Here is a 14,576-nt window from a genome sequence, read left to right as displayed (position 1 = left end):
AGGGCATTTATGCCTGCTCCCCTCCTCCTCTCCAGTTTGGCTTTACCAGATTCTATTCTTTTTCTAATGTCTGTCTTCCTGGCCCCTTTCCTTCTGCCTGCAAACCCATCTGGAAAGGTCTTTGGAGTCACATGGATACTGAGCATCTTGGCTCCATTCTCCCACCTGCCAGCTGAGTAACCATGGGCAGTTTATCTGACTTCTAAAAGCTTCAGTTTCTTCATATGGAAAATGAGAGTGATGCGAACTATGTGTGTCTGCAGGGCTGTGGAGGTGAAGGGAGCCGGTGTTTGTAAAATCTCCAGCAAAAAGCCTTGCCTGTAGTGCGTAAATAATCTTCTTGTCTCAACTTCAAATAATTCTGACTCCCCCTTGTTCCATCACCTTCTGGAGCGAATCTCAGACGGGAACTCCTTCAATTTCTACACCCAAATGAGAAACTCCCCTGCTTCACATGCAATCAGGTCTACTCGTTCTCTCGATTATAATCCTGTCCTTAGGCCTGCTTCTCCATAGGGGCAAATTACACAGTTAAAGTCTCTTTCCTTTAACGTCAACTACTCCTGCTCAACAAGTTTTTCCTCATCCGATCAACGTTTCAACATGCATACAGAAAAGGCTGTCTCAAAGAAAAGATAGCTCCCTCGACTTTGCTTCCTTCCAGCAGTGCCAACCGATCACTCTGCTTTCCCTTGTCTGCCCAATGTCTCTCAAGCGGCATCTGAATGAATCCTTTCCCATCCTCCCCACTCATTCACACCTATCAAAAAGCCTACTGCCCTCAAATGGATTCCAGCTCGCAGTGACCCTATAGGACAGGCAAGGACTGCCCCATAGGGTTCCAAGACTGTAAAGCATTACGGAAGCAGACACTCTTTCTTCTGGAGAGCAGGTGGTAGATTCAAACCACTGACCTTTTGGTTAGCAGCTGAGTGCTCAGCCATGAAACCACCTTGGCTCCTATTCTTGCCTGTCAGAAACCAAACTCGAGTCGATGCTGACACATGGCGACCCTGTAGGACAGGGTAGGACTACTCCTATGGGTGTCTGTACCCATAGCTGTTTACAGGACTAGAAAGCCTTGTCTACCGTGCCTATAGGAACTACAGATGGCTAGAGCTCTATTGCGCCCCTAGAATTGTCCCCGCCAAGGCCACCAGTGATTGCATTCTCTGTGGCTGAGTCTGATGGGCATCTCACTCGTTATTCTTGTGCAGTGAAGGCACAAGAGTTCTGATGAGCCCGTGGGACAGAGCTGCCCCACAGAGTTTTGACAGGGGTAGTTTGCCTGGTCTTTCTGGGGTGGAACCACTGGGTTGGTTATCAACTGTGCGCTTAACTATTGCACCACTATAACTGGGCTCAACACATTTTAGCTGTATTATTATCCTATCATCGTTATTATTACTCACCAGTCTTCCTACGCCATTTGCAACGACTCAAATAAACTTGCTTAATTTTAGGCCTTCGCTCCTTCCTACAATTCTCTTCTCCCCCTGCCCCTTCCCCTTTTCCCATTGCTGCCTCCCTCTCCATTGCAGCTTGGCCAGTGCAGAAGCCCCTTCCTCCTGCACGCTTTCCCCTTGCGTCTCTGGTCTGAGGCCCGGGTACTTCCACACACCCTATACTTCCCCCATCACACAGTTTGGCTCCCTCCACCACCACCAGGCTTGCTTGGCTCAAAGTGCCCTCTGCCTGCAAGGTCTGTGAGACCACAGCTGTGCCCGCTTCCAGCGCCCGGCATAGGTGAATGAATGAATCCCCGGAATGCCATGAGCACTGCATAGGTTGAGAGGGGGTGTTCCTCAGATCTTGTAGGTGGGTTTTGTGCTTTTTGTTTGTTTGTTTGTTTGTTGGGTTTTTTGGATGGCATTTCACTGTGTTTTGGGTGAAGCTTCACACACAGTGGTTTAGATCCCCAGTCAACAATTTCTACATAAATTGGGTCTTCTTCGCGCGTGCGCATTCTCCTTCCTCCCAGCTGGGGGCTGCTTCCGAGGCCAGCTCTTTGACATGGCACTCTGTCACTTGTGAGATCTCAGGAGAGCCACTTTTCCTCCGGGCCGTCTGTTTCCTCGTCTTTGGCATGGTTCTGCGGCCGCAAGCCTAGGAGCCCCGAGACCCACCCGGGGGACACGGGGCTGGGGGGAAGAGATTGCGTCTGCGCCCTGTCCCCCTTAGCACAGCGTCTCATGATCCCACACACGACGCCGGAAAGATCGTTTCTGTCTTGACCAGAAGCCGATTCCCACCTGCTCTTTAAGTACCCGTCTCCGAGTGCCAAAGCACAAACGGAAATCCAACCCCACAGCACGTCTCACTGAGCACACCTCCATGCGGTCGCTCCGGGAGTGCCGTCTCGACGCCTGTGACCTCCCGTGACGCTGCCAGCCTCCCAGAGTCTCTCCCTGCCCCCTGTCCGTGCGGTCTGGTCCCTGCTCCGAGCACTTCTCGACCCGCCACGTCTCCCCGGAGACGCCCGCGGCTCGGCTGTTGGTCCGTCTCATCTGCGCCCATCGCTCCCGCTGTGCACCGTGTCTGGCAGGCACACTAGCTCTCAGATCCCAGGGCCCTCGGGAAGCCGGAGGAAACTTCTGGATCGCCTCCAAAAGGAATTTGGGAGGGATGAGGGGAGTGTTGGGTCACAAGAAGGGTGACCTCGATGCCCCGTGGATTTTACACTTTGTTCCCTGGGGAATCCCAAGACTCAGAACAATGCTTTGGGTCTTAGGACCTGTTGAAAAACATGGTTGAATTGAATGGATGACCCCCCAGCCTCTCTCTGCCTGAGCACTGCCACTCACATCGACCCTCAACTGCCCTGTGGTTTCTACCTGCTCCTCCTGGGGTTTGCAACCTGAAGTGGGGGGTAGGGGGGAACGGGGAGTGATCTGAACAGATGCCTCAATTGAGCCTAAACGGTCGTCCTCTCTTTTGCATTCTGTTCATGCTGTTGGGTGGCAACGACCCTCATTCACTTCCAGGTCCGAGGGAGCACTTATGAGTTTTGTTCCACATTTTCTCCGCTCCCTCCAGAACCTTCTAATCGGAGAGCTATTAGCAGGGCCGGGTGGGCACTGTCTAGTTCTTCTGGTCTCAGGATTGTGGAGACTGATGTTAATGTAGTCCATCCATCCATTAGGTTAATTGCTCTCCAGGGCTGAGAGTTCTGGCCCATGGTGGCCATGGTTTATGCCCACTGTCCCTGTGGAATCAACAGTGGTACCTCTCTCACTCTCAAATGTGTCCTGACTTGGATCATCTTTTATCTCGCTACTCTACTTTGGTTGCTCATACTTCAAGTTCAGGTCTGCAAACTTACTTGTCCTTATGCTTTAAAGGCCAAAATGGACTGTCTCTGGACCTGGGGTCTCAGGATGATAGTCTCAAGGGGCACCGAGTTCAGTTGTCCACAAAGACTATGTGCAAACTCCCTGAATAGTGACCGTGGTCTTAAAACCTGGCAGATGGTTATCTAAGATACAGCCATTGCTCTCTCCTCATCTAGAATAAAGGACCATGAAGAGAATTTAAGACACATGGAACTAATTCATCCAGTGGATAAATGGACCATATGAACGTCCATCTCCAAGACCCTGATATCCTAAGTACTAGTGCCTGTCTAGCACTGCTAATAGCTCTGAAAGGGGTCCCATTAGAAGGCCCTGGATAATGTGGAGGAGTCCTGGTGATATAGGGTTTATGTGTTGGGCTGTGACCCAAATGGTTAGCAGCACCAAACTAATAGCTGCTTTACTCCTGTAAAGAGTAAGCAACTACAGTAAATGACAACTCCTGTAAACAACTACATTTCCATTTGTGGGGACCCACGGGCAGGGGGGTTCACTGCGAGTCAGCATTGACTCGATGGCAGTGAGTTTGGAGTTTGGGGTTTGGAGAGAGGAGAAAAATGTGGAACAAAACCCAAAGTCATAAGAAAGTTCAGGCTTATTGGTCAGATGGGGACGGGCAGCCCTCAAGTCACCCTTCAGACCTGGAACTGAACGCCCTTCTGTGGTTTAATCTTCAGCCAAATAATAAATGAACAATAGCACGAGGAGGCATGCATTCCTTAGAACAATCAGCCATTTGCCATCAAAAGGCTTTTGATCAGCATTTACCCAAGGAGAGAGTTTAGCCAGGTTACGAGAGAGGAAGGGCTAGGAACAGGAAAGTCAGGGGGGAAGTGAGATAAGCCGTGTTTCGTTGTGGGGAGCGCACGAGGAACTAGACGCACGTAAGCGATTGAATGGAAGACCGATTGGCGCTGGACACTGTCAGCCAATTCACAATAAAACATTAAAAAAATTTTTTTTCTTCTTAAAAAGTTAGTTTTGGTAATTTTTCTCAGGTTCTTGACTCTTGCAATTTAGTGTTCACTTTTATGACTATTATTCTCATGTGGGTAATAAAAGATCTGTTTTATATTTTTATTCTGTCTACCTAAAAAACCAGTTCGTCTACACCAGCACAATTGAGAACAGACTGTAACATCGATGTTCCTTGTTGCCTGGCTTGCTGGTAACCTTCCCATAATTCATATTCGATGCAGACAAGCCTACGAGATCAGACAAAACCGGCCTATTTCCCTCTCACAAGTACAGACAGTCCCTCAGGCTGAGGGGGCTGGGGCAGAAGTGCATCCTAGGTCTGCGGCTGCTGCCTCACCAACACCAATGGTTTGCATGCTGCCACCGTGAGGGGACAAGTCCCACTGTCTCATCTCCTGAGTGGAACTTTTAGAACTTACAGGGCAGTACAACTCGTCAGGAAGGTGTGATATAAACCCAACTACATTTCTATTTGTGGGAAATATAAAAGGTGTTCTTGTAAATTTTATTTGAAATCTGCTTTAAAAACAAAGGCAACAAATGTACAAATGTGCTTGACACAATGGATGGATGGATTGTGATAAGAGTTGCACAAGCCCCCCAAAAATGATGAGGACAAAAAAGATGGAGTCTGCTTCTGTAAGGTTTACAGCTTCTGAAACCCTGGGAGCAGTTCGACTCGGTCCTAGGGGGCTGCTGGCTACGAGTTGGAATTGACTTGAAGACAATGGGTTTGGTGTTAGCTTGGCAGTGTTGATTGATATTTACATTGTGTTCAGTTTTTGATGATGATGACCAGCACTGCTATAAATATGAATGTGTAGGTTTTTGAGTGAACTAAGCTTCCATTTACTCTGGGCAAAGGTCTGGAAGTGAAATTGCTTGGTCATAGAGTCAATGTATATTTAACTTTGTAAAAAACTCCAAAGTGACAGCACCACTTTGTGTATCCGTTAGCAATAGATGAGGTTCCCACCTAACTGGGAATACAGTGAACCCTCATTTATCGCGGTTAATCGGTTCTAGACCCTACCGTGATAAATGAAATTCCGAGAAGTAGGATTCCTTATTTGTAAATCAAATATTTTCGTAGTTAGAGCATAGAGGACAATGAAAAAACACCCTTTAGTCACCATTACACTCGTATTACCCAATTTATTAAACGAAAAAGGGAAAATACAGTAAAACATTTTGGACGTTACAATGATCATTTACTATTTATTATATTATTTATGGCATCTAGTTTACAGTATTACATATTTCACATACAGTATTATTATACATAGTTCTTACAAATACTGTAATCAATAGCCTATGAAATGACTTAAGGGATGTACTCTACAGGTGAGTCACCGTCTTTTTTCTCTGAAGGAGCGGGTGTAGGCAGTGGGTGCTGTTACGCAAAAACCGCGATAGAGTGAAGCCGCGGAAGTCGAAGCGCGAAGTGGTGAGGGTTCACTGTATTGGGTTTTTAAGTTCTTACTATAGATTCCTGAGAGTGCTTTATATATTCCGGATACAAACCCTTTGTCAGACATAAGATTTGGAACTACTTCCTCCTAGTCTATAACTTGTCTGTTTCTAGCCATTTTAACATTGTTCTGTTTCTCTGGTCTAGAAGAATTTTAACCTAGTAGTTAGCAAACGTTTCAACCTTTTTTTTTTATCATTTCAGTTGTTTGTATGCAAAGGATTATCAAGTGAAAAATACAACTTTCCTCTAGTTCCTAAATGCTTCCTCCCTCCCCCTACTATCATGATCCGAATTCTACCTTGCAAGTCTAGCTAGGCCAGAGGGTGTATACTGGTACAGATAGGAACTGGAAACACAGGGAATCCAGGGTGGATGATCCCTTCAGGACCAGTGGTATGAGTGGCGATACTGGGAGGGTAGAGGGAGAGTGGCTTGGAAAGAGGGAACCAATTACAAGGAACTATATGTGACCTCCTCCCTGGGGGATGGACAACAGAAAAGTGGGTGAAGGGAGACGTCGAGCAGGGCAAGATATGACAAAATAAACAATTTATAAATTGTCAAGGGCTCATGAGGGAGGGGGGAGTGGGGAGGGAAGGGGGGCGGAGGAGAACCTGATGCTGGTGGCTTAAGTGGAGAGCAAATGTTTTGAGAATGACGAGGGCAATGAATGTACAAATGTGCTTTACACAACTGATGTATGTATGGGTTGTGATAAGAGTCGTATAAGCCCCTAATAAAACGATTAAAAAAAAAGGATTATCAAGGTTGTACCCATCTTCCTTATTATTATCTATTAATTTTTGGTGTTTAAAAAAATAAAAAGCTATCAACACATATTAAACTGTTTATCTTTCCTATCCAAAACAAACAAACAGAAGCAAACAACAGGCTATTTAAAAAGTCTAAGATGCACAATGACTTAGAGAAAATAAAAAATGTTTTAGAAAATAAATACTTTAATTGCTTGATATGAGTAACCCTCTGTAATGCTCACTGGCTAGTGACTAGTGCATATTAGCTGGATAGCAATATTCAAGCCATCCCATCACCCAGCATCCATCATTATTAACAGTTTCTTCTTGCCAGTGACTTTTAAAAGGCAAAGATTTATACAATCTGGAGAGAAACTAGAGGATTTCTAGTTATTTTTAGAGGAACACTAGTAGCATGGTGATTATGCACGGGGCTGCTAACCACAAGGTTGGCAGTTCGAAATCACCAGCTTCCCTGAAACAGAAAGATGAGGCGTTCTACTGCCACGTAGAGTTAGTCTCAGACCCTCACAGGGAATAGCAATTGTTTTATTTTCGTTTTGAGTGAATTTTAAAAATGATACATTATAGGCTGAGTTCTTTTTTAAAAAATTATGACAATAAATGCTTTGTTTTAGATCGCATGTGCCCACCCCCTGGGGGAAGTTTATAGAAATTTAGAGTTCTTATTCAATTAGTGGAGAGTAATTAAGGACTACAATTTTTACTTTAGGAATTTAAAAATAAAAGCATTAACAGCTACAACCCAGTGACCATGTATGTCAGAGTGGAACTTTGTGCCCTAGGTTTTTAATCGCCAATTTTGGGGAAGTAGGTTGCCAGACCTTTCTTCCAATGTGCATCTGGGTGGGCTTGAATATCCAAACTTTTAGTTAATAGCCAGTATGTTAACTATTTGTACCACCCAGGACTCTAAACTGACTATAGAGGCTATCAATAAATGATACTCCCTCTTCCAAGTCTATGTTGTCAACCTTGCTTATCTTATTCTGGTTGGAGGCTCTGCTTGGCATTATGCATGGCATTGATTAACATAAATAAGAGGGCATAGCAATTGTTGAATCAAACTCTTCCCATGCCCTCAGGAAACCGTTACTCCTGTTACTTTCTCTGGGGGTTACCTATGTTGGCGTTCATGCATTGAATGATATGAATGAACATATAGTGGTTAGTACTCTGTATTGTGGCAAAATCTTTTAAAGGAAAAGATCCATGAAATAAAACAGTAAGATATGGGGCCTCCAAGGTTTTCTTGAAAGAAGCCAGGAGCTACTAGGAGGGGCCTTTGGAAAGTTGGTGGAAAATGCCATTTTCTACAAACGTTTTTGAAGGCCCCTCATACAGGTAAACAGCATGGCATCACTAACTGACTTCACTGGGATGGAGGGCGGGGTTCCTTTCAGATGGTTCCCAGTAGTGGTGAAAGCTTTAACCCTGAGACTTTTCGACCTGGCCCGAGCTCATCTGAGAACAGATAAGCTACTTCAAGGTGGTTGACTTGGGTTAGGGTCAGGACTCGATGACATGTATTATCTCGGCCAATTGGCAACCTAGGCTGAGCAGTGGGGCCGGGGAACAGCCAACCAAGTGTCATGGGGCAGGTGGTGACGACTGAGGGCTGATTGTTAGTACTATAACTTCCTAAATATTTATCCCAATACCACTACCTTCCTTCAACGAGGAGCCTGATCCATCCCTCAGGGTATGCCTGTGTGTAAGCGAGGGCGGAGAGGGGCAGGGAGAGCTGGGCAGCAAGGACCACCTTCACGTCCTCATGTCCTTCCTAGATCTTCTATGGCCCCTGAGCTCACATTTCTTCTCTCCTGGTCCCTTTTCACCCGTCTCCACATTCACAGATGGGGTGGCCGCCTTCCGCGCCTTCCTGAAGACGGAGTTCAGCGAGGAGAATCTGGAGTTCTGGCTGGCCTGCGAGGAGTTCAAGAAGACCAGGTCAACTGCGAAACTGGTCTCCAAGGCCCATCGGATCTTTGAGGAATTCGTGGATGTGCAGGCTCCCCGGGAGGTGTGTTGGTGGCGGTGACTGTCTCACAAGCCTTTGCCTATGGTTTCTGGCCCACTGTCCGCTCCTCTGCGGAAATCTGAGGCAGCTGGATGGGGCCTTTCTTAGACCGAACCATTCTGATGGTTACTCTTTATGCTAAGTGAGTGATTTTTAAGGCTGCGAGGCCGGGTGGCATGGTGGTTTAAGTGGCTTGAACACATGTGGGAGAAAGATGGTTGCTTCTGTGAAGATACTCCGAAACCGTCCTTCCATCGACTCTGACTCATAACTAGCCGACAGGAGGGGGCGGCGGGGCCGGCTCTCTGTGTGGGTTTCCCAGACTGGAGCTCCTTAGGAGAGCAGAAAGCCTTAGCTTTCTCCCAAGGAGTGCCTGGTGGGTCCGAACTACTGACCTTGTGGGCAGCAGCTCAACATGTAAACCACTATGCCACCAGGGCTCCTTTGACATTAACAACAACAAAAACATCATCATCATCAAATTAAATCCTACGTATTGCTGTTGTGAGATATAAAACAGAATTTTCCCTGGGAGGATTTCTTGGAAGAAGAATATTTGCTGGTCTGTGAGCTTAGGTCCATGAAATACCTGGAACTTTTCAGTTAGGGTTTGACTCGGGGGACGTGAACTCTTGGGCCAGTTGACCAGGAGGCTGCAGGCCTCTTATGGTACTGGCTGGAACAGAGACATTCGTTCTAATCAAGATCTCTCTTCCCTTGGGTATCCGTTTCCTTAGTAGTACGGAGAGGACAAGAGGCAATCAGCTTGCTTTAGGAACCAGTCACACACATTTGGTGTGACTCTCACCTTTGCCTGGCAGTATGAAGAGGCCAGGAGGAAGACTCGGGTGACTGGGGGGCTTTGCCTTGGTTCTACGACCAACTGCCCATGATGCTTCAGGCAAGCTCTTTAGTCCCTCTTATGAACTATGGTTGAGAATATCGGCTCTTCTGACCTTGTGGGGTTCTGACAGTGATCAAAAGCCATGACCTTCATAAGAGCATTTTGGAAAGCATCCATGGTTTGATTGATAGAAGATGCTGCCATTACGTAATTTCTATCTAGCCAGGGCTAACTGCCAGGAACCTTGGCCTTTGCGGGCCTGTGACCTCGCTCTTCGCTTGTGTCTCCCAGGTCAACATTGACTTCCAGACCCGAGAAGCCACGAGGAAGAACATGCAGGAGCCCTCCCTGACTTGCTTTGACCAAGCCCAGGGCAAAGTATACAGCCTCATGGAGAAAGACTCGTACCCCAGGTTCTTGAGGTCCAAAATGTACTTAGATTTGCTGTCCCAAAGCCAAAGGAGGCTCAGTTAGGCTTCAGATGGGGACTCATGGAAATCACCGGCTTTCCCCTTCCCTGGCTGCCAAGACCATAGTCTAACGTGAAATAGCCTAGGTGTTCAGAAGAAGGGAACACCTTCTCCTGGGGTGGGAGTCTGGAGATAAGGGATGAAGGGTCATTCCAAAGCATGACCCAGCTGTCAGGGCCCGAGAGCTATTCCCTTTACCCATGTTTGTGTTTTGGTTAGTGGTAGCACCTTGCCATGGTCACCCTTTCCTGGGTCACCACTTGCCCTTCATAACACCTTGGGTCATCTCCGCTGAGAAGGCAGATTCGCTATGCTGGGCTAATCTGTAAATAATGCCAATGCAGTTTCTAATCCCTCGATGCCCTCCGCAGTTAGATGTGCGGACTCTTCACTTGTCCTCTACCCCTGGGAGCAGTAGCTGGGAGGCTCTGCCCATCCTGGGACCTCATGGATCTGTGGATCCCATGTGTCTAGCACTGTCACTGACCGCTGGCCTCTGAGAGATGGGGGAAAACTCCATGTGGTTTGGCTGGTTCTTCCGTTTCTATTGGACCAATGTAAAAAGCTGTGACCACTGCCCATGTTAGCCTAGGAAATTCCCAACACTCCCTGACCCTTGCACTTCCAGAAAGGGCCTGGGGGAGATGTCCTACAGGACGTGAGGCTGCTATTAGGGAAGGTGCAGCATGTGACTCTTCTCAATTTTTACCAAGAAGTTTTCTAGAAGCTGAATGACCAGGGAATGTAGCACCAGTAGATTTTTGTGCAATGGGACACCACATAACCTGTCTGTTGCTTAATGTCAATCTTTACTCACACCTCCCTGTAGGGTGGGGCATCACCAGTCTCTTAGGATGACCGACGGCTTGGCAAAGGGAGGTGACTCCCTGTCTCCCCTCCTTCCCTTCCATGCAGGTCATGTGATTATGGTGGGGGAGGAAGGGAACCTAGGCTTGCTTCCTGGGAGCATGCATTCTCAGAAAGGCCCCTCTCATGAGGGTCCCCCTGGCTACTCAGCAGCTTCCCTCTGGATCTCTGCGGAGTGTGGCTCAGAAGATCACTGTGAACACCTGGCTTGGGGACAGTGGGCCTGGCCATGAGAGTCTTCCAGAAATGCTTTTCCGGACTCCCGGGTTGCTGCTGAAATGTGTCGAGAGCTCTGCCTTGAGAGTGAGTGAGCAGCTTCCCTATTCCACTTACTTATAAACAGCCAACTTTAGCACGAGAGAAGCGCCAAGGGATTGAATCCTCAGAGAGACGAGAGAGCAGAGAAGGATCTTGGAAGAGGGTCTCTGGGGGAATGGAGGAGTTACTCCTGAGATCATTTGTGGCTAATGGATCCAGGTCCTGGATTCAGTGCAGGTTTACAAGACCATAAGCTTGACCAAATGGGACAGCCGACGGGATTAGGCACCAGCTCTGGAATTCAGGCAGAGAAGAGCTGGGCTGAAGTCCACTCCTAGGTCAGGCCTTGTACTCCTGTTCAGTGAATCTCTGAATGACTTCTCTCCTTGGCAAAGGTGGACAGACCAGGAAGGCCCTCGAGTCCCCCTTGTGTTCAGGCCCATCCACCACCTGCACAGGGTCATCTAGCGTCTGGGGCACGGCCTCTAAGAACCATCGAGCAGAGCGACAGCAGAGCCTTCCAGCCCGGATGCTGAGACCTGTGCAGTTTTACTTTCAAGGACTGTGAAGCCTCCAATGGGGTGTCTGGTTAGACTGGGTAGTATCCCTACACACTAGTTAAGAAGGAGGAGAAAAAACATTGTTAGCTAATGCTGCCAGAATTAATGATGAAATTTCCTAACAGGGTATTCTAAACATTGTTTACATATGAAATGTGCGTCTGCTGCCAACTCTCCTGTGGACGGCGAGGTGCGTGCAAACTGGAGCCGCACAGAGTAATGGGGATGGCCAATGCTTTCACCACTTCCACTGTCCCAAGGAGAAAAGACCGAAAAGACGATTGCATGGTGACCGTGCTGGGGGCCCAGCGTGCTTGCCAACGACTGGTGGGGCAGAGGCAGTGGTGTCATGGCGCCTTGGTGACTTCCTCCCGTGATGAAGAGGTTTGAAGGACCAAGGCTGGGGTGCTGGGTGCAGCTGAGCGAGGGTATGTGGGCGTGTGTCTTTGTGGAGGAATGTGATCGTGATATTTATAGTTCGTCTGTGGAGCATCCGTGTGCGCCTGCGTGCGTGACAATTGTGAACCTTCAACCAGTGTAACCACAGAGATAGTCTTCCTATGTGGTGGGGCTCTCCCACTCCCTTGATGTCTTGCTTCCCTCCCAAGAGGTACAGAGCTCCCCACTCTGATGCCCACTCTTTGGCACGTTGGTCACGCCGGCCCAGGTTCTGGTCTGTGATGAAACAAAGAGACATGTTTACAACATCTAGAGCAATATCCAAGCATACCTCATCCCTGGCCTCAGTGTCTCCCAGCCCTGCCCCCTCCCTCATCTCCTCTTCCACAGGCCCTCATCCGCCTCTCTAGGTTGGCACCCCTGGGTGTTGCAGTTTATGTATTGTCTTCCTGTGCTCCTTATGCCGGCATGTGCTGTGGACTACTTTCTGGGGTGCGGGGAGCTCGCTCTGGGCCTGGGACCTTTGCGCCAGAGGCAAGGCAGCGGGCGGTGCTGGGACATCTAGGTGGGCTCTCAGCCCCTGGGTGGTCTTTGGGAGTCCTCACTAGAAAGCCTGTTACAAATCCTGTTTCTTGGCTGCCCCCCCAAGCAATGTTGAACCAGCAGACCTCGTGTGGGACCCAGAAGTCGGCATTTTTAACACACCCTCGGTGGTGTAGTGGTCGGAGGTCCAAACTTGAGAAACAGCCCCGGAGAAGTGACTCGCCACTTTGGCTGCTAATTATGCATATAAACCTTGGGAGTTTTAGGAAACCCAACTATCAGATCCAGTTCTAGAGCCCATGAGAAGCCCTGGGGAAAGAGACGAAGTCCTTGGTGATTTCTTTAAGGAGCTAGGGGAAAGGCAGAGGTGGGCACAGGCACAAGTGTGAGGCCAGAGGGACAGAGCACATCAACATGAAAACAAGCAGAAGTACCGGGAACGTTCCCAGCCTCAGAACTCAACTTCCTCTAAGTCCTTCCCCACACAAGCTGCATGCACTCTGTTTGGCAGCAGGAACGCCCACCTGCTGGGGCAGGGAGCTGAAGGTCCTGCGAGTTCCCGTGGCGTGTAGTCCTAGCCTGGTTCACAGTGCTTCCTCCAAACTCCCCCTGTGGGCTGCTGCTTGCCCCTGTTGGTTTCGTGCTAACTCAAGTTTGACTGCTTTACGTTTAGCCGATGCCTCTGTTCCTAAGGCCATGCAGCAGGGTAGGGTGGAACTCGGGTAGTCAGGGCAGAGTGTTGTGGTAGGAATCGTTGCCATGCTAACACAGAAACTTCTGAATTTCTCCACGGAGGGGGTTCCTGAGGCCACAGTGGGATTTGGGTCCTTGCTCCAAGAGCTTACCTGTCCCCCTTTGGCCCCAGCCAGGAGGGGTAGCCAGGGGGTTCCCAGTGGACTTTCCCCACTGGTGCTCTCCCCAGAACTTGCTGCTCTGAGCAAACCAAAGCTGTGAAAAGGGGTTCTGCCAGGCAGCAGGCCCAGTCTCGGGGTGCAGGCCGGCCCTGTCTGTGTGTCTCCTCAGCTCCGCTGGGTGTCTGGCTTCTCCAGACCCTAGGCTGTGGAGAGGCTTATCCTGCTGGGAGGAAGTGGTGTGGGGCTTTGAGCCGAGAACTGCGGGAGGGGAGGGCGGCAATGGAGATGACAGAAGAGAAGGAGCCAGGCATGGAAGACAAGACGCTTCTGTGGAGTCTGCCTCTCTGTGAACCAGAAGGGAGAGTGGGCTGATTCCGAGGTGGGAGGCTCTCCTGTCACTAAGACTGCCCAGAACTCTTCCTCTCACCTGGCCTGCGGCCACTTTCAAGCAAGGCAGAGGGCCTCACCTTCCAAGTGTCAGCTCTCTCTAAACCTGCTTCCCTCTGCGTCAGAGCTGAGACCCTGTGCCCCTTGCCGGACGCTCGTGGAGCAAGTGGCTGAGAACAGATGTGTCCTTGGCCCCGTGGCTTCCAGGACTCCATAGGATGCTGGGGACCAAGATGGGAGACTTCCAGGTGGCACCACTGGCCTCCCAGGTGTGGGGCTCAGTTCCTCTCCATAAACTGTCCCCTTTCTGATCCCTACTCCTCGGGGACCCTTCTGCTCCCTCCCCCTGCTGGGTGCGGAAAAGGAGGCCGGGCTGAGGGGGTGCGCTGCGAGCACTGTAGAATTAGCCGAGTCACGCGGCGCGCACGGCAGCCGCGCAGCCGCTCACCTGCCATACAAAGCGCGTGGCTGTTCCGTGGCCGCGTACCGTGGAATCATGTCATTCACCTCTACTCGACACCACGCTGTGAGCGCATAATAAACAGATCCTGACCAAGCTGCCCTTGCGTGCTGTGCCCACGTTTCTGGCCGCCGGACTCTTTATGAAAAAACTTCCAATAGCATCTGGCCGCTCCGCAGGCAGGCAGCCTCAGCCTGGCCCGGGCTGTGTGTGTGGAAGAGGGGTGGCGATGGTGGGGGACGGACAAGCGGGTGGGGAGACTGGGTACAGGCACTCTATAAATGCTAGGTGGCATTTTTGCTGGTGCCACCTGCTGCTGGGAAACACGGGGCG

General features: G+C 49.4%; 1 protein-coding gene across 2 annotated transcripts in view; it reads left to right on the top strand.

Moving 5' to 3' along the window:
* RGS8 (regulator of G protein signaling 8) overlaps positions 1–14,344 on the top strand; it is a 60,008-nt gene extending 45,664 nt beyond the window's left edge. For both annotated transcript variants that reach the window (XM_045298266.1, XM_045298267.1), the window contains exons 5-6: positions 8,438–8,604; positions 9,737–14,344. In XM_045298266.1, the coding sequence (XP_045154201.1) occupies positions 8,438–8,604; positions 9,737–9,919 (350 nt within the window). In that variant the 3' untranslated portion in view covers positions 9,920–14,344. The remainder of the gene's footprint in view (positions 1–8,437; positions 8,605–9,736) is intronic.
* The last annotated feature ends 232 nt before the right edge of the window (positions 14,345–14,576 follow it).

Source organism: Echinops telfairi, unplaced genomic scaffold, assembly GCF_000313985.2.
Source record: "Echinops telfairi isolate 266 unplaced genomic scaffold, ASM31398v2 ScPeMD7_7424;HRSCAF=8462, whole genome shotgun sequence".
In the NCBI taxonomy this organism is placed as follows: domain Eukaryota; kingdom Metazoa; phylum Chordata; class Mammalia; order Afrosoricida; family Tenrecidae; genus Echinops; species Echinops telfairi.
The sequence above is the reverse complement of the archived record's forward strand: the minus strand, read 5'-3'. Positions and strand labels throughout refer to the sequence as shown.